Source organism: Phacochoerus africanus, chromosome 2 (assembly GCF_016906955.1).
Source record: "Phacochoerus africanus isolate WHEZ1 chromosome 2, ROS_Pafr_v1, whole genome shotgun sequence".
NCBI lineage: Eukaryota > Metazoa > Chordata > Mammalia > Artiodactyla > Suidae > Phacochoerus > Phacochoerus africanus.
In genome coordinates, this window is record NC_062545.1 from 64,338,791 (window position 1) to 64,364,195 (window position 25,405).

General features: G+C 36.7%; 1 protein-coding gene across 3 annotated transcripts in view; it reads right to left on the reverse strand.

The window, feature by feature from the left end:
• The window catches only part of MMS22L (MMS22 like, DNA repair protein), a 144,130-nt gene that overhangs the window by 21,589 nt on the left and 97,136 nt on the right, over nt 1-25,405 (reverse strand). For all 3 annotated transcript variants that reach the window (XM_047761371.1, XM_047761363.1, XM_047761380.1), the window contains 5 exons: nt 18,294-18,487; nt 15,386-15,536; nt 12,906-13,057; nt 9,183-9,325; nt 3,590-3,749 (listed from right to left, as the gene is read on the reverse strand). In XM_047761371.1, the coding sequence (XP_047617327.1) occupies nt 3,590-3,749; nt 9,183-9,325; nt 12,906-13,057; nt 15,386-15,536; nt 18,294-18,487 (800 nt within the window). The remainder of the gene's footprint in view (nt 1-3,589; nt 3,750-9,182; nt 9,326-12,905; nt 13,058-15,385; nt 15,537-18,293; nt 18,488-25,405) is intronic.

The following is a 25,405-nucleotide window of genomic DNA, read 5'->3' on the forward strand; positions in this document are numbered from 1 at the left end:
CTCAGAGGCAAATTTACAGTCCAACTTTAAGAACACCATAAGATCATACATTATGCTCCTAAATATACATTTACTTTTCCATAGGCTTCATCATGTTACTATTCCATATTTTCTTGATACCCTTATTTCTTTATATTTTTATCTTGCATTTAACTTACAGACTGGCACAACCCAGTTTGCAACAAGAGGTATAACTAAATTTAATTGCTACAGTACATAAAAAGATTAGCTGTCACATCTTGAAACAGTCACTTAACCTCCTTGAAACTAAGTTTTTATAACTTTCAGTTATTTAACATGAACGGTGAATTTAAATTGTGATTTTAAAAGAAGAGGAACAGACCTCTTTGCTACATGAAATATATTATGATTTCCTTAATGATGGGGGTCTGTAAATTTCCTTAATGATGGGAGACTACATTTAATGACAGTCAACAAATGAGCACCCTTTGTTCAATAAAGTAATTAAGAGAAGATATATTCTTCTTTTTAGAGTCTATTACTGCTACTGAAATCTCCTTCACTGAAAAAAAATGAATTTAAAAGATCACTAAGCATTTGTCCAAGTAGTAGTGGTGCATGTGCTGCATAAACTTTTATATTTTATTCAATCTTAGAAAAGCAAAAAAGATGATAAAATTCAAAGTTATTTCCATAAAACAAAAAGTTTAAAATTCAAGCTCTGAAGGAAAACACAATATGCTTCTAGAAGAATATATAGATGTTAAAAAAAAACAACCAATAATCACTTCTAAGAACAACAAACAGCAACATTAATCTTCTGTTATAAAAGGAAATACAATAATCAATCATAAAGAAACACAATGCTCACTTAGCAATATTTTAAATAATGCTGGCTTGCTTCTCATTTTTCTAGTAGGTGAAAAACTTGAGAATGACAGCAGTGTAAGAAGAACTCACATTCTAAGCAACATTAATATACCAGTAAGAGGAACTGCCATCACCACCAACATTTGAAATGATTCATATCAGTCTTAAGTGTCACACAGTTATTAACTTATAAAGAGCAAGGACCTTCTAACCAAAAATGCATCATCTACCCTTGTATTTCATCTTCTGCAATGGTTAAAAATATTTTGCTGAAGACCTTCAGTTTTATGAATTCATAGAAGGTAGAGATGATATATTTATTTTACTGCTATATCAAGCCCCTACTTTTAAAGTTTCAGCAAAGAACATTGTGCGGAATTAAAAATGCAAAGAGAATGAAATTTTTAAGTTAAAAACCTTGGGAATGGTTTAAATATACAGAGTAGCTTTGTGGGAAACCAAGTATTTTTCCTGGTTATAAACAATTACTTATTTACTGATGAAGCTAAAAATATGGAAAAACTGTGGGGTACATACTCCCATAATTGCAAGATAGCCACACTATACAAGTTCTTCTGTATTTACTTATTTTCTGCTCTGTCTATATATTATGCCTTTAAAAAAGAGAATTGAGATCATTACAATATATATTTTAGATATATTTATAGTTGGAAAGTAACATTGTTCATTTAGTAACATCACAAAATACATTTTATACTAAAATTAGCTAGGTTTATTAAATTATTAAGTTCTAGAAAATTTATTCAGTATATGCCATCTCCTACACTGGAGAAGTTCTTTAACCACTTTACTCCCAATCCAGTGCCTGATATCCACTTGGTAAATGATCTTATTTGTTCAAAATACAACATGATGATGGAAATAAAAAGTTCCAAAAATATGGTCACTAACTTAAGTAAGTTTAAATTTTAGTAGGGGCATATCAAGTACACAGATAATTATAATAAATGGCAAGCTACAAAAAGTGTCATGAGAAGGACAGATGAAGCAGTCACAGAGAGCAGATCTTCTTGGGCTGGTCATTGAGGCATCATGGATAGAATCTGAATTACAAAGACCAAAGTGGAAGAATGATCCCAGGAGAGAAGGATGATCAAAGGGAAAGGCATGGGAACAGAAAAATTAGAGACATAAAGAATGAGAAAAACAAAAGTGGAAGATACTACTTATATAGATCAATCCTGCTTTCTCAGAAATTACTGAGCTACAATTAAGACCTCAGATTAAGGCCCCAGCTATGACTCTGGAGTGGTTTTGCCAATAGTTTGCACCTTCCACTAGCCACCTTGCAAATGAACAGCAGAGGCATCCCCAGGGAGGAACTGGCAAGGTAAACAAAGCACAAGTTTCCCCAGTTAACTCTTTCCCTCCAGTGGATGTGATATCCCAACTCCGACACACCTAAAACAAATCCAACCCTCAAAAGTTTTCATTTCTTTCTCTATTTTGTTCTAAACCTTGTATATGGAGAAGACAGTAAGCTTTCTGTTCCTAATTTGTGTTGAATAAATGGGCAACATTGTAGCGTATACTCTATTTCCAGTCTCCCAGATCTACACAAAGGGAAAGAATACAGTATTGATCTGCCAATAAATCAAAAATCAACCTTGTAATAAAACAAAGAAAGCCCTCAACTCTTCATATGAAGAATTCTGTTCCCGGTCTACATATCACCAATCCAAATGATTTTGCAGTTTCTGATAAGACTATCACATACTTTGTAAAATAAAGATATACTTCTGAAATCATACATTTAACTTGGCAAAAATCTATAGCAACTAATAAATTATAAGCCTAAATCCTGAAATATGTGTTAATCTACATTTGACTATGCTAAATTCATATTAAATTCTCACTTATATTTTCCTCTAAAATTAAAATGCCGGAATTGCTACTATCGCTTTCACTATATTCTACATCATCCATATTTACACATTTTCACATTCTCCTTTATCTTCCACAACAAAGATAAAAGGTTTCAGACAGCCCAAATCAGGATTATTCATATGTTCACAAGATCAAAGGGAACAGATATAAGGTTTTAGCCACAGAGAAAAAAAAAACCCCAAAAAACTTGAATTCTGTATTAAAACTTCTAAGGAAATCCTTCTCATTTCCCTTTATCCAGTTCCTATTTTTGGTTAGCAACATGGTTTTTGTGAACAAAGATATTCAAATTACTGACTTCCTAAAGAAGAATGAACTCTGTTGTTACAGAACAGACACAGAAAAAGATTTCTTTTTGAAAGGAGAAAACATAGTATTGTGAGAAACAAGATTTGAAGCATAAATAGCTTTAGTGTTGTAATAAACACTTTCCTGACCTCCTTCATACAGAGCAGGCCATAAAAATAGAAGGAGGTGATGATTTTCTGATGTTTTAAATTCTAACAAAACACAGATAAATATTGAAAAAAGGTCCATTTTAATTATCCAGGCATTCACAATGTAATTCACAAAAGACTATTGCTAACAAATGGAGTTGGCATTATTTTAGTATTGATTGTAATTAATTTTAATATTAACCAAGCACAATAAGAAAAGTTCTGAAAGGAGCTAGGGCAAGACAGAAACACACTTGAAAGCTAATATGAATTATTTTAAACTAAATCACGGTCTTTCAGATTATTCTTACGGCTATATGGAGAGTAGCGACTTAGTGCAGTAATGCATTCTTATCCATCATGATACTATAGGCTCAACCTAGGGAAGTTTTAATAATATCAGGAATACATACCCATCATCATGTAAGTCAGCTGCAGCCCTGCACTGGAAATTTTTTTTCCCAAATAAGGTTTTATATATTTTAATATTTCACCAAGGTATTCTAAGGACTTTGTGACCATGGCAGATTTATCAGAAAGTGTCTGCAGATTCCCATAAGTTATACCAACAGCCTATAAATAAGGAAAAACATGATTTAGCTTTCCAACTTTTATATAATACAGACTTTGAAAATAAAGTTAATATCTCTTTCTACACACACACAGGCATATACATATCCTTTACACTTAAGCCTTCAACCTTTACTTTCCGATAAATGTTCATGGCAATTAAAATCAAAGTAAAAAGAATTATCTTGGTTTTTACAATTACAATAAAGGTTAGAGAAAGAATAAAAAAAAATCAATTCACCAATAATTATTATAGAAGGTCTGACTCAGCAAAGTATTAGTAAAAGATGCCTGGAACTGATATACAAGGAGCTTATAACAAAGCCACATCACTATATTTCTAGGACATGACTGGGAATTCCAAATTCCCAAATTCCAACAAAAAAGACCTACAAATGAAGTTAACAAATTATTACAAAGTGAGGCCTCCATAAATAAAGTTTATCTTTATGATAAGAATTGATTTTTTTTTCCACAAAATTTTCTTTATAAGCCATTAGATGCCAGCTTAACTTTCTCAGAGGAAAAAAGGATGAGGTACAAAGGGCAAAAATGGCAAAATGGGGAGGTGGTGGAGAAAAATGTGAGGTGAGGCAATAAGGGAATAAGGGTGAAGAGCGAAGAAGAGGAAGGGAAATAAATGAGAGGATAGGTTGCGGAAAGGTGAGAACAAGGGGTGAGAGGTCACAAAAAAAGAAATCAAGAGAAGACTGGCTAGAGATGGGTTAGAAGGTTTGAGAAAAGTAAGGTTTCCAAAGCATTATTGGGAACAGACAGTGGATTTCAATTACCTGAACTGGACCACGAATGACACCAATCTACATGGTTACAAGATTTTCTCCCACAGCTCTCAGGTGATTGTCCTGAGTCAAAGTTGAAGGTATAACCAAAAGATAAAGGATGGAAGATTGTGAGTGTGTTGGTAAGAGTAGTTGAAGGGAAGCCCCCTGCAAGGGTCCTGCTAAGGTAGACAAGGAAGAAAGTGAGACCTTAAGAAGACAGTGCACCTGGAGAAAAGGGAGTGGAAGGTCATGATGAAGTCACTCAGAGAGCTGGAAGGACAGGCGGTCATAGTCAAAGAGCTTTCAGATGCTCCCAAGTCATGCCATGGTCAGTGATTAATCCTGGGAGTGGGTGGATGAGCAGAGCAGAAGTGAAAATCACTGAAAGACTACCGGGGAAGGTTTGAAATGAGGTCTTAGGATAAGTTGTCCAAGTTGATATTAAAATTAGCCATGATGAGGATAAAATGTAGAATGCAGGAAAAGATAAGGAACCTAGTGAACCTGAGTGATCTGGGAGGTGGAGAGATGAGAACAAGAGATATACTTGATGAATCTCCTTTTCCATTCATTGCTGTCCTTGGTTCTCTCTACTTCTTTCCCTAGACCAGACATTCTCTTAACTTTTTGGTCTCAGCTCCCATTACACACTTAAAAATTGAGGATCTTAAATGGTTTATTATTATTTGGGCTATATCTATTGATATTTACAATATGAGAAATTAAAATAGAAAAATTAAAAGTACTCATTTAAAAATAATAAACATCATGTTAATATGAGAAATATATTTTTAATTAGGTCTCACAAACATATGTAGCTGGAAGAAGAAAAAGTATTTTAATGGGTTTTCTAATAATTGTGGGAATTCCTTTTTGATATTACACCAAATCTTGACAAGTGGTATTTCTTAGTGGTTATTTATAAAACGGAATCCAAAATCATGTCAGTGAACATTGTTTAGTCTGCTACATCAAAAGCCATTGGTCTATCTTGTGCTTCTGAATGAATGTCTTCCATCACTACATGACTTCTGAAAAGACTGCACTTGTAATTTGGAAAATTTTGGTTCACTAACAGAACTTTTCAGTGTTGGCACATTTCATTGTCCATATTTTTATTTATTTTTTCTTTTTTTTGTCTTTTGAGGGCTGCACCCATGGCATACGGAGGTTCCCAGGCTAGGGATCCAATTGGAGCTGCAGCCACCAGCCTACACCACAGCCACAGCAATGCCAGATCTGAGCCATGTCTGCAACCTACACCACAGCTCATGGCAACACCAGATCCTTAACCCACTGAGCAAAGCCGGGGATTGAACCCGCAACCTCATGGTTCCTAGTCAGATTCGTTTCCCCTGCACCACAACGGGAACTCCATTGTCCATATTTTTAAAAAAATCAGATTTATTAATATCACTAATGCTGTCAGAAGACTTTCAAGAAGCTCTCAAGCTCAAGTGTTCCAAAACTCTAATTTTCCTAAAGGTTCAAATTATGTTATTAGCAACAAATTGCCATCAGTTGTTCTCTTTGAAGTGATAGGCTCATTTCTGAGGAAGTATCTGCCAAGTCTGAATAACCATATTTTGTCAGTTGTTCTTTCAAGGTTAAAGTAGTTCAGTTTGCAATTCAATCACACAGGTGTTTTTCATTTAGACAATTTTGCTTCAGTATGCAGAAAAATTGCTTTAAGTGTACTTCTTATTGTCATTCACAGAATACTAAAAGAGTATGTACTTATAGGTCAAAATTTCCTAAAATTAATAACTTTACTGCTTCATTAGGGATATTCTTTTTATTTTTAATTTTTAGGGCCTCACCTGCGGCATATGGAAGTTCTCAGGTAGGGGTTGAATTGAAGCTACAGCTGCCGGGCTAAACCACAGCCACAGCCGCACCAGATCCAAGCCACATCTGGAACCTACCGTGCTCATGGACATACCAGATTCTTAACTCACTGAGTGGAGCCAAGCAATGACCCTGCGTCCTCATGGCTACCAGTTGGGTTCGTTACCACTGAGCCACAGTGGAAACTCCCATTAAGGATGTTCTTAAGAGAAACTGGCTTGTTCCCCCCTGTGATTGCATGACTTTGAAAATTATAACAGTATATAATCTTGAGCCATGGTGTTTATTTCTGCTATGACTTTTACACTATTTGTACAAATACCAACATAAGTTTGAGCTCACAGAACTCCTAAAAAGTATTAGTGACTCCTAGAGATCTATAAAAGATTCTGAGAACCAGTGCTCTAGATCTCAGTCTCTATGTTTAGTCTTAACTCCTCAGACCATGAGATATGTATTTTTCAGTGCCTTGACTATCCCTAGTTTCATGTTACACTATCATTTCTGTGCAGAAGAGTTAACATAGCAGGCCCCAATGCTGCTACCCATTAAGAGGCCTATTTGCAAGATTGGTCCATGGTTGATTTTGGGAACCTTACATTTCCCCATCATTTTCTGCCACGAATGGCTTACTGTGCCTAAATGGTGCAAACAATACAGTTTATGCTCCATATCTGCTTTCCTTCTGGGAGTCTGGAATTTTATAAGTGCTAGACAAATGGGGACTAGGTGGACCCTGAGTCACTAATGAGCTTCCCCGGTAGGTAAATTTCACAGATTTTGTCACAATTCCTTGAGGAAAGAATTAAGACTGCCCAGTGTAACATCACTGGGAGAGGAGTCTTGGAAGCTGTGCCTGGTTTCTTCAAACCTCACCCATGCATATTTTCCCTCTGTTAACTACACTTTGAAACCTTTCACTGTAATAAGTCATAGATATAAGTACAACTACATGCTGAGTTCCGAGAGTCCTCCTAGTGAATCACAGCACCTGGGCATGATCTTGGGGACCTCGACACAGCTTCAATGTAAGGTTTAAAACTGGACTTCTCACCTACTTTAGCCCCACTCAAAGTTGTGATGTTCCTATTTCTCCTTAAGGTATCATCATTCTTCTAGTTAAACACAGTATTTATTTCATAATTCAAAGGTCCCATAGTTGACTCTTTAATTCTTCTTAAATCTAACCAGTTTCTGGCCAATAGTGCTCCTGTACCTTTAATTTACTCTACTGTTAATCAATTTTCTTAAAGATGTTTGATTAAATCACATCTATTAAAAGAATTTATAAACCCTGTTCACAGGATAAAATCTAAATTTCTTATACATAAAATTCTCTGAATTCTTAACCTACTGATTGATCTATCAACTAACTGGCACTTAGTATACACTGTCCTATGTTATTATTTTAACCTTGGTGTATAGCTTACATTCTCAGACAAGTAAAATTTCTCTAAGAACAAGGACTACTTCTTTTGGTTCTTCAAATCCCTAAGAAATCTAATACTATCTAACATTCAGCAAACAACTATTATTTACTGAGTGGTGAAACAGCAATTAATTTGGGCAAGATTAAATTAGGAGAGCCTTTGAAAATGATCAGTGGAGCTCCTAATTTCGATCTCCCTTTCTGGTCCAGCATGGTCCTTAGCCTAGGTGTTTAATTACAGTGGAAATCCAATCGACAACTTAAAAAAAAAAAAAAAGGCTCCACAGAAATGTGTATTTCACATCTGCATACTACTACTAAATAGTTTTAGGATTTATATGATATCTCTAATTGTTGCACAATCATTCCTTAACTTAATGAAAACCAAAGGAAGAATTCATATTTATGGAAAGAGCCTATGGATTTTAATGATTTTCAATGCAGTTATTACCAACCACTCTGTGGGAAAATAAACCAAGTTTTACTATGAATAGCTTAAGAAAACACTACTCCAAGCACATTAACAACCTCAATTAGTCTATAAAACAAAGACTATCACATAGGACAGATTCCTACAAAATTAATAATTAAAAGGTTGAATGGGGCTATTTATTATGGAGACAAAACAAATGGATTGGATTTTAAAGCCCCAACCATGCTATGATATGAAGTACTTAGTACTTATGCTGAACACACTAAAATTTTACTGTTAAATTTATACTGTTTGCTACAGGGTGGTAAACATTAAGTTGGGACTATTATGGACTACATACGAGGATATTTAAGTACCTAAAGAATATTGTTATCAAGCAATTTCAGCAATAAGATACTCCTACAATTGAGATTAGACTTGGAGTAAGGCTTTTATGTAGCATTCTTTACTTTTATTTTTATTAAATATAATTCATCTGATGTCCTTAAGAGTGAATTGAGCTATACCTTAGATTCACATTTTTATTCCTCCAGAATTTCATAATAGCAGGCAACCAATAATATCATTCAACTTAAAATAACTCATTTTAGGGAGTTCCCTTCGTAGCTCAGCATTTAACAAACCCAACTAGGATCCATGAGGATGCGGGTTTGATCCCTGGCCTTGCTCAGTGGATTAAGGATCCGTCGTTGCCCTGAGCTATGGTATAGGTTGCTCTGATCCCACGTTGCCGTGGCTGTGGTGTAGGCCAGTGGCTGTAGCTCTGATATGACCCCTAGCCTGGGAACTTCCATATGTCACACATGCAGCCCTAAAAAAAAAAAAAAAAAAAAAAAAAAAGAAGTAAAATAATTCATTTTATAGAAAAACTATGAACACTTCAAGGTTTTTTTGGAAAAATAATTGTAACTGATCTGGACAATTACACAATAAATAAAAAATACCTCAAGGAACCGAACAAGTGCTTTTTTAGGGTCTTCTGGGATGAGTAAATATTCGACTTGAGCCTTTGAGAGAATATCCTTTACTTCTGGGAGTTTAAATAGCAATCTTGTCAGTTCAGTCAACTGTTCCATGTAGTCTTTTTCTGTTAAAATAAAAAAATTGTATTTATGTTTATTATACATACACATGAGAAGGGAATGTAGCATTTTTCACTTATGATGTGCTTTCTTTTAAAATTAAAATTTCCACATTATTAAAAACTTCTAAGTTTCTCTCACTATGAAGTTTTATTTAAAAAACAAACATGTAATTGTGAACACCCTAGTTCCAAGTCATTCATGTAAGCCAATTGTTATAAGATACCAAAGTAAATGTGGAGCATTTTTTCAGTCCAGCCTTTGTGAAATTTATAAATGGCCATAAACAATAGCTTTAGGAAAAGGCTCATCTTACAGATAAGCAGAACTGTACAGGATATTAAAAAAAAAAAAAAGTATACACCATGACCAGGTTGGGTTTATCCCAGGTTCACAAGGATGGTTCAACATACGCAAATCAATCAGCATCATACACCACATTAACAAAAGAAAAGTCAAAAATCATATGATCATCTCAATAGACGCAGAAAAAGCATTTGACAAAGTCCAACATCCATTCATGATCAAGACCCTCGCCAAAGTGGGTATAGAGGGAACATTCCTGAACATAATCAAAGCCATTTATGATAAACCCACAGCAAATATAATCCTCAATGGGGAAAAACTGAAAGCCTTCTCACTCAAATCTGCAACAAGACAGGGATGCCCACTCTCACCACTGCTCTTCAACATAGTTTTGGAAGTCCTAGCCACAGCAATTAGACAAACAAAAGAAATAAAAGGCATCCATATAGGAAGAGAAGAGATAAAACTGTCACTGTATGCAGATGACATGATACTATACATAGAAAACCCTAAGGAATCAACCCCAAAACTACTTGAACTGATCAACAAATTCAGCAAACTAGCAGGATATAAGATTAACATTCAGAAGTCAGTTGCATTTCTGTATACCAGCAATGAAATATTAGAAAAGGAATACAAAAATACGATACCTTTTAAAATTACACCTCACAAAATCAAATACCTCAGAATACACCTGACCAAGGAGGTAAAGGACCTATGTGCTGAGAACTATAAAACTTTCATCAAAGAAATCAAAGAAGATGTAAAGAAATGGAAAGATAGTCCATGTTCCTGGATTGGGAAAATCAATATTGTAAAAATGGCCATACTACCCAAAGCAATCTACAGATTCAATGCAATCCCTATCAAATTACCCAGGACATTTTTCACAGAACTAGAACAAACAATCCGAACATTTATATGGAACCACAAAAGACCCAGAATCGCCAAAGCAATCCTGAGAAACAAAAACCAAGCAGGAGGCATAACTCTCCCAGACTTCAAGAAACACTACACAGCCACAGTCATCAAAACAGTGTGGTACTGGTACCAAAACAGACAGACAGACCAATGGAACAGAATAGAGAATCCGGAAATAAACCCTGACACCTATGGTCAATTAATCTTTGACAAGGGAGGCAAGAACATCAAATGGGAAAAAGAAAGTCTATTCAGCAAGCATTGCTGGGAAACCTGGACAGCTGCATGCAAAGCAATGAAATTAGAACACACCCTCACACCATGCACAAAAATAAACTCCAAATGGCTGAAAGACTTAAATATATGACAGGACACCATCAAACTCCTAGAAGAAAACATAGGCAAAACACTCTCTGACATCAACCTCATGAATATTTTCTCAGGTCAGTCTCCCAAAGCAATAGAAATTAGAGCAAAAATAAACCCATGGGACTTCATCAAACTGAAAAGCTTTTGCACAGCAAAGGAAACCAAAAAGAAAACAAAAAGACAACTTACAGGATGGGAGAAAATAGTTTCAAATGATGCAATGGACAAGGGCTTAATCTCTAGAATATATAAACAACTTATACAACCCAACAGCAAAAAAGCCAATCAAGCAATGGAAAAATGGGCAAAAGACCTGAATAGACATTTCTCCAAAGAAGATATACAGATGGCCAGCAAACACATGAAAAAATGCTCAAAATCACTGGTTATAAGAGAAATGCAAATCAAAACTACCATGAGATACCACCTCACACCAGTCAGAATGGCCATCATTAATAAATCCACAAATAACAAGTGCTGGAAGGGCTGTGGAGAAAAGGGAACCCTCCTGCACTGCTGGTGGGAATGTAAACTGGTACAGCCACTATGGAGAACAGTTTGGAGATACCTTAGAAACCTATACATAGAACTTCCATATGACCCCACAATCCCACTCTTGGGCATATATCCGGACAAAACTCTACTTAAAAGAGACGCATGCACCCGCATGTTCATTGCAGCACTCTTCACAATAGCCAAGACATGGAAACAACCCAAATGTCCATCGACAGATGATTGGATTCGGAAGATGTGGTATATATACACAATGGAATACTACTCAGCCATAAAAAAGAATGACTAATACCATTTATGGCAACATGGGTGGAACTAGAGACTCTCATACTGAGCGAAATGAGCCAGAAAGACAAAGACAAATACCATATGATATCACTTATAACTGGAATGTAATATCCAGCACAAATGAACATCTCCTCAGAAAAGAAAATCATGGACTTGGAGAAGAGACTTGTGGCTGCCTGATGGGAGGGGGAGGGAGTGGGAGGGATCAGGAGCTTGGGCTTATCAGACACAACTTAGAATAGATTTACAAGGAGATCCTGCTGAGTAGCATTGAGAACTTTGTCTAGATACTCATGTTGCAACAGAACAAAGGGTGGGGGAAAAAATGTAATTGTAATGTATACATGTAAGGATAACCTGACCCCCTTGCTGTACAGTGGGAAAATAAAAAAATTATAAAGAAAAAACAAAAAAACCCCTCCCAACAAACAAAAATCCAGAACCAAACATTTAAAGAAAAGTTAACATCCATCCTTAAAAAAAAAAAAAAAAAGTTACAAGGAAATGGAATGAAATTATTCTTTTTTTTTTGTCTTTTTTTGTTGTTGTTGTTGTTGTTGCTATTTCTTGGGCCGCTCCCACGGCATATGGAGATTCCCAGGCCAGGGGTTGAATAGCAGCTGTAGCCACCGGCCTACGCCAGAGCCACAGCAACTCGGGATCCGAGCCGCGTCTGCAACCTACACCACAGCTCACGGCAACGCCGGATCGTTAACCCACTGAGCAAGGGCAGGGACTGAACCCGCAACCTCATGGTTCCTAGTCGGATTTGTTAACCACTGCGCCACGACGGGAACTCCGGAATGAAATTATTCTTAATTGGATATTTTTCTTTACAGGATGTTTTTGCAGTTGTGATATCTAGTTATTTACTTCATACTTCCACTTTTTTTGTGTGATCAGTTTCTTCAAGGCAAAAAAAAAAAGTAGCTTGTCACCTGAAAGCAAGTTTTTGTTCCTGGCTTCCAAGGAAACAAATTCTTTTATCTTTATAGGAAAGAAATTTGTCATATACCTAATGGGAAAATATCAAGAAAAAGAAGCAAGCTGCAAAAGAGAATAAATTTCTTTTATATTCAAAACTAATTACAAATATATTTTTTATCTTTTCTATTAATTTATGTTAACAAAACAGGAAATTTTAAACATACTCAACTATCTAGAAAGCAAAACACCTGTAATACTTACCAACTGCCTGTTCTGGATTTGTATCAATAAATGAATCATCTGGCACATAAAGGTTTTTTATATACATTTGCAAAGTGCAACGGATCCATGATCTTACAGTTAAGGCTTGAAAAGATACACAGCCTGAATGAGAAAGTGCTTCACATAACATGCTGTAAAAATAAGTTGATGGATATTAAAAACAGAAAACAAAACAAAACCGTGACATGTTCCCTGAGTACAGAGATTCAGAAATAAAGGAAAACATTCTAATATCCCCCAGTTCTTGGCCTCAACTTATTTTACAAACACACTAATGCAGACATGCATTGCTGAAAATGAACACTACAGACACACACACAAAGATATTTTACATAAATAGTCTTGCTTTCAATGTAATGTTCTAATCTTTATTTTTCCTTTTTTTTTTTAAACTGATGGTTTATATACAGGCTTATGCCAAGCGAGAGAGGAAAGAAAGAATATGGTTACCATTAGAAAAACAAAGAAGGGATTTAACTAGCTAGGTGAGATAATACTCAAGGAAGGAAGCGGCAAGTACAATAGAAAACAGTGGCCCTTGGAGTAAATAAACAGAAGTGGTCATGACCACGTACATAAGAAAAAAGGCAAAAAGACAAAATATATTTCTATGTGGATCTAAAAAAAACAAACTTCTCTCAAAGACAAAAGCCCTGCTAAATCTGATTTCTAATCATTTTATAAGTGAGGGTAGACAGGATGAGGATGGTGTTAACCTAAATATATATATTTACTTATATAACCTACATATAATATATATACAACATTAATATATATTATACTACTTATATAATATATATTATAATTATATAACCTAAATATATATGTATATATTTATATAACCTAAAAAAATATATGTGTGTATACATATATTTTTGCTTTTTAGGGCCACACTTGTGGCACATGGAAGTTCCCTAGCTAGGGGTCAAATTGGAGCTAGAGCTGCTGGCCTACGCCACAGCCACAGCAACTCAGGATCTGAGCCGTGTCTGCGATCTACAACACAGCTCACGGCAACACCAGATCCTTAACCCACTGAATGAGGCCAGAGATTGAACCTGCATCCGCATGGATACTAGTTGGATTTGTAACCCACTGAGCCACAACGGAAACTCCATACCTAATTATAAATGTCACATAAAGCCAGACATTTGAAAAATACATATAAATTGTAACTCTAAAAAATACAGTTTTGAAATACTTTGAATAAAAGTTTTAAAAAAATGTACACAATACAAAAGAACTCAAGTGGGTCATTTATTCCCCATACAACCTTTCCAAAGCTATTTAACATCTTCGCATTTCAATTTCTTCAGCTGTTGCTAACACACCAATATTAAGAACTAAAATTATTTCAGATAATTTCAGCAAAAATATTTAACAAGTAGTATGTTTGTTGTTATTAAAGAATTCTTAACCTGGAAAGGATCCTAAAAGTAAACCAAGTGAAGTTGAATTCCCCTACTTCATAACTGAAAGTCAGTGAAAAAAATGAATGATGACTCTGCTTAATGAACCCTCTTATGAGAAGATACTTCTCTTCATTTTCACTGACTGGCTGGGACAAGACCAACATTGGTCTCTTAGGTGTGTGTATTTATTTTATTCTCCCTCATCTTAATTTTCTTATTCAAATTGTCCTGATTATTCAATACTATTTCTATTTTAACTTTATCATATACTCGTCCTGTTGGGGTTCCTTAGATCTCTATGCAGTGTGGCAAGAGATGCTTAAAGATCTGGAAACCAAAGTTCAGGGTGGTCAAGTGTCTTATTCATGACCACGCAAAAGTTGATCTTTAAAAATCTAGCTGTGGGAGTTCCCGTCGTGGCGCAGTGGTTAACGAACCCGACTAGGAACCATGAGGTTGCGGGTTCGATCCCTGGCCTTGCTTAGTGGGTTAAAGATCCGGCGTTGCCGTGAGCTGTGGTGTAGGTTGCAGACGCGGCTCGGATCCTGAGTTGCTGTAGCTCTGGCGTAGGCCGGTGGCTACAGCTCCGATTCAACCCCTAGCCTGGGAACCTCCATATGCCGCGGGATCGGCCCAAGAAATAGCAACAACAACAACAACAAAAGACAAAAAGACAAAAAAAAAATCTAGCTGTGAAGAGGGAAAGTATCATTAAATTTAAAACTACAATAATAGAACAGTGTTTTACAGATTCAGCAATATTAATTGTACACTTTCTTTCACAACAGTGAGTGTAGAAAGGTCATTTTGGGATGAGGATCAGGCAGACCTATAAAAACTCTTTGACAAGACAGCAGCAACACTGTTTTAAGAAAGCTTTCTTACTATTAATGTTGCCAAAATGCCAAAAGAGAAAAAACAACAAACTGCCCAAGTGACAGTATATATAGTAAAGATCAGTTTTTATTGTGAAAATTCTTACCATTCAAGTGAACTAATCTATCATGGATTTACACTACTGTGCATATCTGAAATAAAATCACTTACCTATTTTGTAGGACATGACTTAAATATCTGGCTACAACTTGGGGCCAGATGATATCATCCCAACCAAAAAGCTGTATCAGTGATAGGACAGGTTGAGGCTGAAGATCTGATGGAGCTGTGCTGGGCAAGTCCACTGCCAGCAAAGTAAAATCTAGATGTAAAATGAGAGAAACTTACAGTGAGAATTTCTAAAAAAATCTTTCCCTTCTAAAGTTGTATTAATAGTGACTTTAAAAAATCAGCCCTAAATAATAAAACGTCACATTTTAGAAATGAAGAACTAGCAAACCTAAAACTGAATAATTCACGTTGTCAAAGAAATTTCTGTGGTGATCATCTGATCACCAAGAAGAGGTCTAGACGGATCTAATCTCAGCATCATCATGACAAATCTATGCCTAGAATGGCAAATTCTAAATCTAATGTTTCTGCTAATGAGCCTCATTCAAAAGACCCATTATAAAAAATATTCCTAGCATCCACTCCTCTCCAATCGAGTTAATTTATTTGCCAACTGCCACCTTGGACACTGGATGTTCTCTTCTAGTAAACCGTGATCTCCTACAAATGATCAGTGATGCTCTACTTTACTCAGAACTCACAAAGCCAAGGAACTAGAATTCCTTAGGTAACCATGTTAAAGAAGTGCATCTTACTTTGTGATTTCACTGGGATTCCCAAACTTAATCTGTACTTTATTGATTCATGTTTGTCAATAAATTGCGTATTAAGCACTGCCTCTGATGTAGCTCTCTCAAATGGTGGCTATTCTCCTACACCCCTCACACACTGGACCTACAGATAAGGGTGAGCTTACTTTTTGGTCCAGGCTGCTGCTTCTAGACCATTCTCCCTTCCTCCTCCCTAAAACCTTTACGTTTGAGTCTCAGGTCATCAGATGATACCCGGAACTAACTCCCCTTGTTGCATTTGTCTCCTATTTCCTAGTTTACCTCCTCATTCCTTGAAGACTGTAGCTCACTAGCATCCTTCCTAACTGCACTCTTGTTGTGATCCTTGATGATTTTTCTTCCAATTTCCTGGCCTTGAAAGCCTCTCCTGCAGTGAATCTATCCGCCACTCTACTTCAGCCATTCACTCCCATGTCTATACAAAGACCTCGGCATTACCCAGAAATACAATCCCTACTATTTCTGTTTCAAATACCCCTGCTTTCTGGCATCAACTAGCTTTCCAACTCTCCCCTGCTAGGTTCCCAACTCCAACAATTCTTTGATTCTACCAGGACCTACAATTCACCGATCCTACAACATCGTCCCTGTTCCTCACTGCCTTTGTGCCTTCCTCTCCCTTTTGAGGTAGCTTGACTTCATGGGCCATTACTACACTCATTTATGTATACCATCAATTCCCTTACTTCTTACTTGATTTGTTGCACTTGTCTGGGAAAAAAAACACCATTTGTTTAATTACAACTCTTGGTCTTCTCCCCAAACGCACCTACACCACTCACTATAAACAGCTGCCAAACAGCCATGCTGGCTGATCACACTTTAAGTCTACCAACTTTAACTGAGCCCTTGGAGCTGGCCAGTCATCACTCCTACCTCATTTTTCTCATCCAACCAGTCTGTATTCCCCCAGAGGTCTACTGCATACCTTCTTTCGTCTCTTCGTCATCAGCCAGCATCTCCTCCCCATCCTTTCAGCTAATGACCTTACTACTCTCCAGAGAAATGTGAAACATTAGAAGAGAACCACCACATCTACCCAGCCACCTCCATTAGGGCCCATTTACTCTGCCTTCTCTTCTGCTACTACAGGTGACCTAAGGCCAAGCCCTCTATGGGATCCCATTTCTCCTGGGCATTAGAACACAAGTGACTCTCTTGCATCATCAGGTTTTCCCTCACTCCCAAACATTCCTGTCAGCATTATAAATATGCTGAAATTTCTCCCATGTTATTAAAAAAATTCTCTTTAACCTCAGTTCCCTCTCCAGCTAATATCCCCATTTTTATACTTCTCTTATTAAGCAGTGATACTCAAAAAGATTTAGCGACACTTGTAGTCAGCAATTCCTCTTCTCACATTTTCTCTTGGATATCTTCAATTAGGCCTTGGCCGCTACCCGCTACACCCAAACTGCTCTTCAAGTCACCCATGACCTCTGTCTTGCTAAATCTAATGACCAATTCTCAGGCCTCATCCTATCTGACCCATTAAGCACATCTGAGGTGTTGATCACTGCCCCTTCCTTGAAAGGCTCTGTCATTTGATATTCAGGGGACTGCACTTTCTGGCTTTCCTCTCACCTCACCGGTACTCCTCTGCTTCCTCTTGGTTCCACTTTATCCTACAAATCTGAACATGGGAATATCCGAGGGTCTGTCCTCAAACTTCTATTTTTACTGGTGCTTACTCTCTTACTAGTCTTATCCAGGCCATAGCCTTAAAGACTGTTTATATATAAATAGTTTACAAATTTAAATCTCCAGCTTGGACCTCTTTCCTGAACCCTACATTCATTATCCAGCCTACTTAACATCCCACTTGACTTTTAATGGATATATAAAAAAATATGTCCACTCTCAAAATCCTAGTTTTCACTCATAAAACCTCCTGCTACAATCATCTTCATCCCCAACAAGGGATTCTCCCTTTATCTATTTTGTTTACCATCTCATGCCCACTTAGACGTCTCTGTCACACTCTACCTTCAGACTGGAAATCTGACTGCTTCTCACCACCTCTCCTGTTATCACTGTAGCCACGCTGTGCATTTCTGAGCTGTTAATTCCTAATGTAAAAATAAGTAATTCTTTTTGTCTTTCTGGTTGTCAAAATATTTATTACACTGTAATAAGAGTTTGTTACCAAGCAAACAGAAGAAAAAACCGACAGAGTCTGCAAAATGAGAACTAATTAGCAAATTAACAACGCTGACCTGCGGCTGCATCCGCAAGTTGTGAGAGAGGCACTATCTGTGACATTCTCTGACTCTTCAAAAATGAAAAGAAATGTCTCCATAATGTACTGGCAACTGCAGCAAGGTGGCGCTCTTTAGCTGCTAATGAAGACTGCACAATTAGGTCCGAGTTCTCCCTTTGAAGTTCCTGACACAATTGTTGATGCATACTCCTAAAAAGAAATAAAAAATATAGCTAACAGCCAACAAACACAAAAATTATTCTTTAAATACATTTTGGACTTTGAACATTTCTACTGTATGAAAACTGAAGGACTGTTTTATATAATTAAAACCTTTATACCAAGACATTATGCATTTCTGATTATTTGATGGATGAATGATGGCATATCAAGCACCATAAAGTTAATGTTAATTACTAATGTCAACCATTAATTATATGCTTTTTAATATGTCAGATCCAAATGAGAAATAGGCAGCTTCAGAATGAAGGTTTGCATTTATGCAACTCACTATGACAAGTGATTTTACTTACAGTGTAGACATAAAAACAATTTTTTAAGCCATTTCTCCTGCAAGATTTAGGACATGATGTACCACGAGAAAAGTAAGTATATATGGCCTACGTGTGATATTTTAAATTAAAATGCTTTCCTTGTTTAGAATAGACACAGGCTTTGAGCTAGTATAAAAAACTGTGCTGGATACATCCTTATTGTTAGTAAAGTTGGTCCAAAAAGATCTATGATCATTTTCCTATAGTAGAAAATAATAAACAATAAAAAGTTCTTCTCCATAAATTGGTAAGACATGAATTTAATGTTGCCTCAAATTTTGATTCACCATTTATATTTTTTTAACCGAAAATTTACACATCTCTAGACTTCAACAGAAACAGAAGAGATGGAAATACTAAAAGATTTTTCTAGTGATCTGGCATAGAAGGCATTTATGCAATATGCTCAGCAATTAATATTATTTAAAGCTATATGTGCAATCGTGATATTACTACTGTTTCTGTTCATATTACTGCCTTTTTTTTTTTGTCTTTTTGCCTTTTCCAGGGCTGCCCCCGTGGCATATGGAGGTTCCCAGGCTAGGGATCCAATCGGAGCTGTAGCCAGCAGCCTACACCAGAGCCACAGCGGGATCCGAGCCGTGTCTGTGACCTACACCACAGCTCATGGCAACGCCGGATCCTTAATCCACTGAGCAAGGCCAGGGATTGGACCCGCAACCTCATGATTCCTAGTTGGATTCGTTAACCACTGCGCCACGACGGGAACTCCCATATTATTGCCATATTAATTGAGAGTAGACACAAATATGTGAATAGCATCCTTAGATTTGCTTTCTCCAATTAAAGAGGAATCAGTGAAAACTAACCAGTGGAGCTAAGGCAGAAGACTTCCTTAGACAACAGTAGCATTACATTAGGAAAAATAATTAGTACGTTAAAAAAAAAAGAAAGAAATATTGGGAGTTCTTGTCGTGGCTCAGCAAAAACAAATATGACTAGCATCCATGAGGATGCAGGTTCAATCCCTAGCCTTGCTCAGGTTAAGGATCTGGCATTCCCATGAACTGAGGTGTAGGTCGCAGATGCGTCTTGGATCCTGGGTTGCTGTGGCTGTGGTGTAGGCCAGCCACTACATCTCTGATTCAACCCCTAGCCTAGGAACTTCCATATGCTGCAGGTGTGGCCCTAAAAAGCAAAAAAGAGGAAGGAAGGAAGGAAGGTTACATTAATTCTAACATTTCTGATGTTTTAAATCAGCTTATCCAGGGGAAGTGTGTACGTGAAATAACTATGTAAAAAATAAGATAACTAGTACATGTAACTAAAATAATTACACAAAGAAAAATCAAACTTGTTTCAAGACCACATCTTAGTACTTTTTACGTAATTACACAGAAGTAAAAATTACAAATATAAATTATGTAACATTAGGGCTCTGTGACTACTTACACTGGAATTCTTAGTTAATCATGAGACACCACTACTTAATACTACTTGAAGTACTGAAAAAAAAAAAGGGGGGGGTACAGATACCTGGGGAAAGATTATCATACCAAGCAATTCTCATAAAAGCCAACCAAATATCTGCTGTGTTCTCTCTGTGTAAAAATCTGTCTGAGATGCTTTCAACTTGAACTAGTGGCTAAAGAACTATTTCAGGTCCTTTAGCTTTGAGTAAGATGAATATCAAACCACTAAAATCCACTTGGCAACTAACTCAACCACCTACATCAACACAGCAAAGTTCATGAGTACATCCCAAGACACAGGAGTCCAAGTAAAATAATACTACCATTTACACAACCAATTTATAGCTTTTTCAAAGTATACTGGTCGCAAAGGATAATAAATAACTTACTCTACGTGGGTAGGATGGATTTTGCTCAATATTTCTAAATGAAATAAGCCATTTTCTTCACTCACTAAAACCTATTCCCTTGGAAAGGATTTCCATTTCTGATCATCCTCTATAATACTAAGAATTCTTCGAAAACCAGGACAATTCTATGAGATTGGTGATGTCATTAATTCTCCTTAGAGATGATGAAGATGATAGCAAAAAGCTAAATAATATGCCCAAAGGTCACAAGGCTAAGGGCTGGCCCCACATTCTGAACCTAAATCTGTGCTGAAGCCCACACATTTCCCTTACACAAAGACACACCCCCTATGCACTAAGATGCATACACATACAACTTAAACATTGATAAATTTTCTTCTCTCCCTACTTGGGCTGAAGAAATTTTAGTAAGCCTAAGAAAAGAATCAGGAAAAGCCACATGTAGCTTTGCTTTGTCAAGAGGAAGGGCAACTCAGGATTCTCTAATAGGAAAAACTATAAGAAGAGATACCAAGAAAAACACAACTCAAAAACAGCAACAGGAGTTTCCGTTGTGGCTCAGTGGTTGATGAATCTGACTAGGAACCATGAGGTTGCAGGTTCGATCCCTAGCCTTGCTCGGTGGGTTAAGGATCTGGCATTGCCATGAGCTGTGGTATGGGTTGCAGACGCGGCTCAGATCCCGCATTGCTGTGGCTCTGGTGTAGGCCAGTGGCTACAGCTCCAATTAGACCCCTAGCCTGGGAACCTCCATATGCCTCGGGAGTGGCCCTAGAAAAGGCAAAAAGACAAAAAACAAAAAAAAAAACCAAAAAACAGTAACAAGTCTCAACCGCTTTGGATCTCTCCATAACAAAATGTTGATGTACCATGGAATAAAACTAGGAGTTACCATGGGTATCTGATTCAGAGCTCTGAAAAAAACAAACCACTAAGTAAGAAGACAAAACCAGAGATTAATATCTTCTAAGTTTAAGAGTTAAAGCAAAAAGAGTTTCAATTAAGTGTAAGACACTGACCCCCAAACAGACTTGTTTTGGTGATGTGCATCTACTGAGTATTTTGGTTTGAAAAAAAGCTAAATATCCTGGGACCATGCAAAAATACCATCTGCTCAATATCAGTCTGCATAAGAAGAATGATTACCTGTTATTTTAACACAAAACAAAATTGTTTAAAATTTTATAATAATCTCTGTAAACATGAAGAAACCAGAGAGTGGCAAATGCAGGAAATGCCAAGTATATATATACACACTGTAATGGGAGTCTGGAGGAATAATCAAGTTTCTGCATTATAGCCAAAAGAGCTAGAAACATCCCTTGAAGTCAAAGATAATTTTAAAAATCACATTTTCTGGACCAGAAATCCAACTGCACAAAGCTTCCTGAAAAATAAATTTATTATATTAGATGTGACTGCATATCTGCTGAAGGTACATTTACAAAAATGCACATATTGAAAAAAGCTCTGTCACTAGAGGTAACACTGTAAATGAACATATAAAATATATGAAATATACAAGGAATATGATATAGTTCTAGATGTCACGGCTATTTTATGAAACATGATCTACCTTCTTCAACAAACAGAAAAATATGAAAACTGATTTATTGAACAAAAGGTAAAATGTTATTTGAGGTAAAAAACTGAAAGAAATATCATAAGAAATGTAGAATCACCCAACAATTGGCAAATGTTTTGGGTAAAAAAAGTCTTAATATGGGTTAAAATCATTTTGGAAGTACACACATGTGGAAATACACATGCATAATCAGCCCACTAACATTCTAAAAGATGCAATATAGTACAGCAGAAAATTTGCTAAATGTCAAGTTATTCAAATTGTAGCTCTCATAGTGGAAACAATAGCAACATCCAGCATTTATTGGTATTTTGCTATGTGTCAAGCATCATGCTAAGTGTTTTGTAAGTATTATTTCTCATCCTGTGGCAATTATGATTTAAATCATAAATGAGGAAATTGAGGCAACAGAGGTAACTTGTGTTGTGTAAAACTGGTTATTAGCAAAGCTACTCGGAGCTGTGTGACCTTGAGAAAAAAAGTCACCTCTCAATTTTTGTTTTCTTTCTTACCTTTTTTTTCTTTTGAGGGCCACACCCACAGCACATGGAGGTTCCCAGGCTCGGGGTCAAATCAGAGCTGTTGCTGCCAGCCTACAACACAGCCACAGCAACGCCAGATCCTTAACCCACTGAGTGAAGCCAGGGATCGAACCTGTGTCCTCATGGATGCTAGTCAGATTAGTTTCTTCTGAGCCATGACAGCAACTCCCAACTTCTGTTTTTTTAAGAGTCAACAGGAACAATTATTTGCTATACTCACCTACCAGGATGATTATGAAATAATGAAAAAATGTTCTCAAAATGTTTTGAAACCTATCATTACACTACGGAAACTCCCAAACTTTTATATACCTAGTTTATCCAGGTCTTCCTATGATTTTATTTTAGCTCTGATATCCTTCTCTTTTGGCTTATTACCTCTCTAAGTTCAAGTGCTTTCCTGAACTCTGTATTTGACCGCTCTTGTGCCCCACTTTTCAAGATTTGTTTTCCTGTTTTTATCCTCATGCCACTTCTTGTGATTTCACATACTGACTTATTCATCTTGCCCTCAACCTCCTCCCACCCCCAGACATGCAAGTGTATTTAGGTATCCATCATCATATGAGAGGCACCAAAACCTGCAGCATCTAACTGCTGCTACCTGCCAGCCTGTTATCTGAGGTGGTGTTCCTCCCTAATTACCTAGGCAGGTTTCTGGGAACACTTACTAGACTACTACGCCTAGGTCTTACTTCTCATCTTTGTATGTTTTTGCTTCTCCTATAGTGCATAATTATGGAACAAGGTTTGACATCCTGTATATAGCTTTCCTGGTAGTCACAGCTGCATGTGTGGCATATTATGCCTCAAAATTTAAAGGAAAGTTGTCTGGTGATGGACTCTGCACCCCACAGAAAAAGCATGGTATAATAAATAAATATGACTGATAAGAAAGAGCTAACAGAAAGCAAGAGATTAACCACAATTAAAAACTGAATTCCTTTTTTAGTTCTACTCCAAAACCTGCCAACTTTCTTCAATCTATATTAGTAAAAAATATAATAGGAAGTTCTAAATTTAAAAAAGTTGTTTCCAACCACCGTGAGTAATTATTCCAAGGGTCTGATTGATTTAACTAATGGAAAACTGGATGGGAATCAGTATACTCTACCATTTTTAGTTTCAGCTAAACTCACTAAAAAAAAAAAAAAACCTTAGGTACTTTGGATTTTCTTGTCATTCTCAGTCACATCTATAAAATAAAGCTATAATCTGCTTTACTACTCACAAAGAATAGAATATAACCAAAGTAATGACATTACCAGAAAAAAAAAAATGCTTTAAACTTGGAAGGTATCTTAAAAACCATCCAATCCAATCCTGTCTTTGAAAAATGGTAAGAAGACAAAAACAGGTTCCAGGTATACAGAATGCATGGGGGTCAGTTATCAGGAGGCCGCAATAAGTCAGAATCCAGGCTGGCAAGTAGCAGCCCAGCACATCCTGCAGAACCTCCCTGTGATGGTGCCTCAAGGCATTTGTGTAGTAGAGGAAGTGAGCGGGTGGTGATGTGAGTGGATGTGGGAGATCAAAGCAAGGAGTTTGTTGGCTGTTTTGACTACAGAGGGATTATAACAAATTAATAGCCCAGTACTGGTAATGATTCTTCTGGTTACATATAATGCATCATTAAGAAATAAAAAGGCTCTTTAAAATGTAAAGAAAATTATTCAAATGCACTTGTCTAGGAGAAAGAAAACCAGCCTGTGACCCTAGAAAACGTCTAAGGCTTAGTTTTTCATCTATTAAATGGGAATATTGCCCTACCATCCTTCATGGAACTGTTAAAGTATCAAATCGTACTACTTAGGTAAAAAAAATTAGTAGACTCTAAGACAAGATAATATTTACTTTAGTCTCATTGCTACTGATTCTAATTCCTAATAAGCATATTCATAGATTCAGTAAATCATCATCTAGAAAGACATGGGCTTTACCGACAAATAGCCCAAGTATGAATCCTATTCTCTCAATTATTAGTTGGACTTCCTCATCCTTGCAGGAACTCTTAATAAGACATATTTAATAATGCTGACAAGGGCTTAATCTCTAGGATATACTAACAATTTATACAACTCAACAGCACAAAAGCCAACAACCCAATGGAAAAACGGGCAAAAGACCTGAATAGATATTTTCCCAAGGAAGATGTACAGATGGCCAACAAGCACATGAAAAAATACTCAACATTCCTGATTATTAGAGAAATGCAAATCAAAACTACCATGGATACCACCTCACACCAGTCAGAATGGCCATCACTAATAAGTCCACAAATAACAAATGCTGGAGGGGGTGTGGAGAAAAGGGAACCCTCTTGCACTGTTGGTGGGAATGTAAGCTGGTATAACCACTATGGTGAACAGTATGGAGGTATTTTAGAAAACTATACATAGAACTACCATATGACCCAGCAATCCCACTCTTGGGCATATATCCTGACAAAACTGTCCTTGAAAAAGACACATGCACCCGCATGTTCATGGCAGCACTATTCACAATAGCCAAGACATGGGAACAACCCAAATGTCCATCAACAGATGAGTGGATTAGGAAGATGTGGTACATATACACAATGGAATACTACCCGGCCATAAAAAAGAACAAGATAATGCCATCTGCAGCAACATGGATGGAACT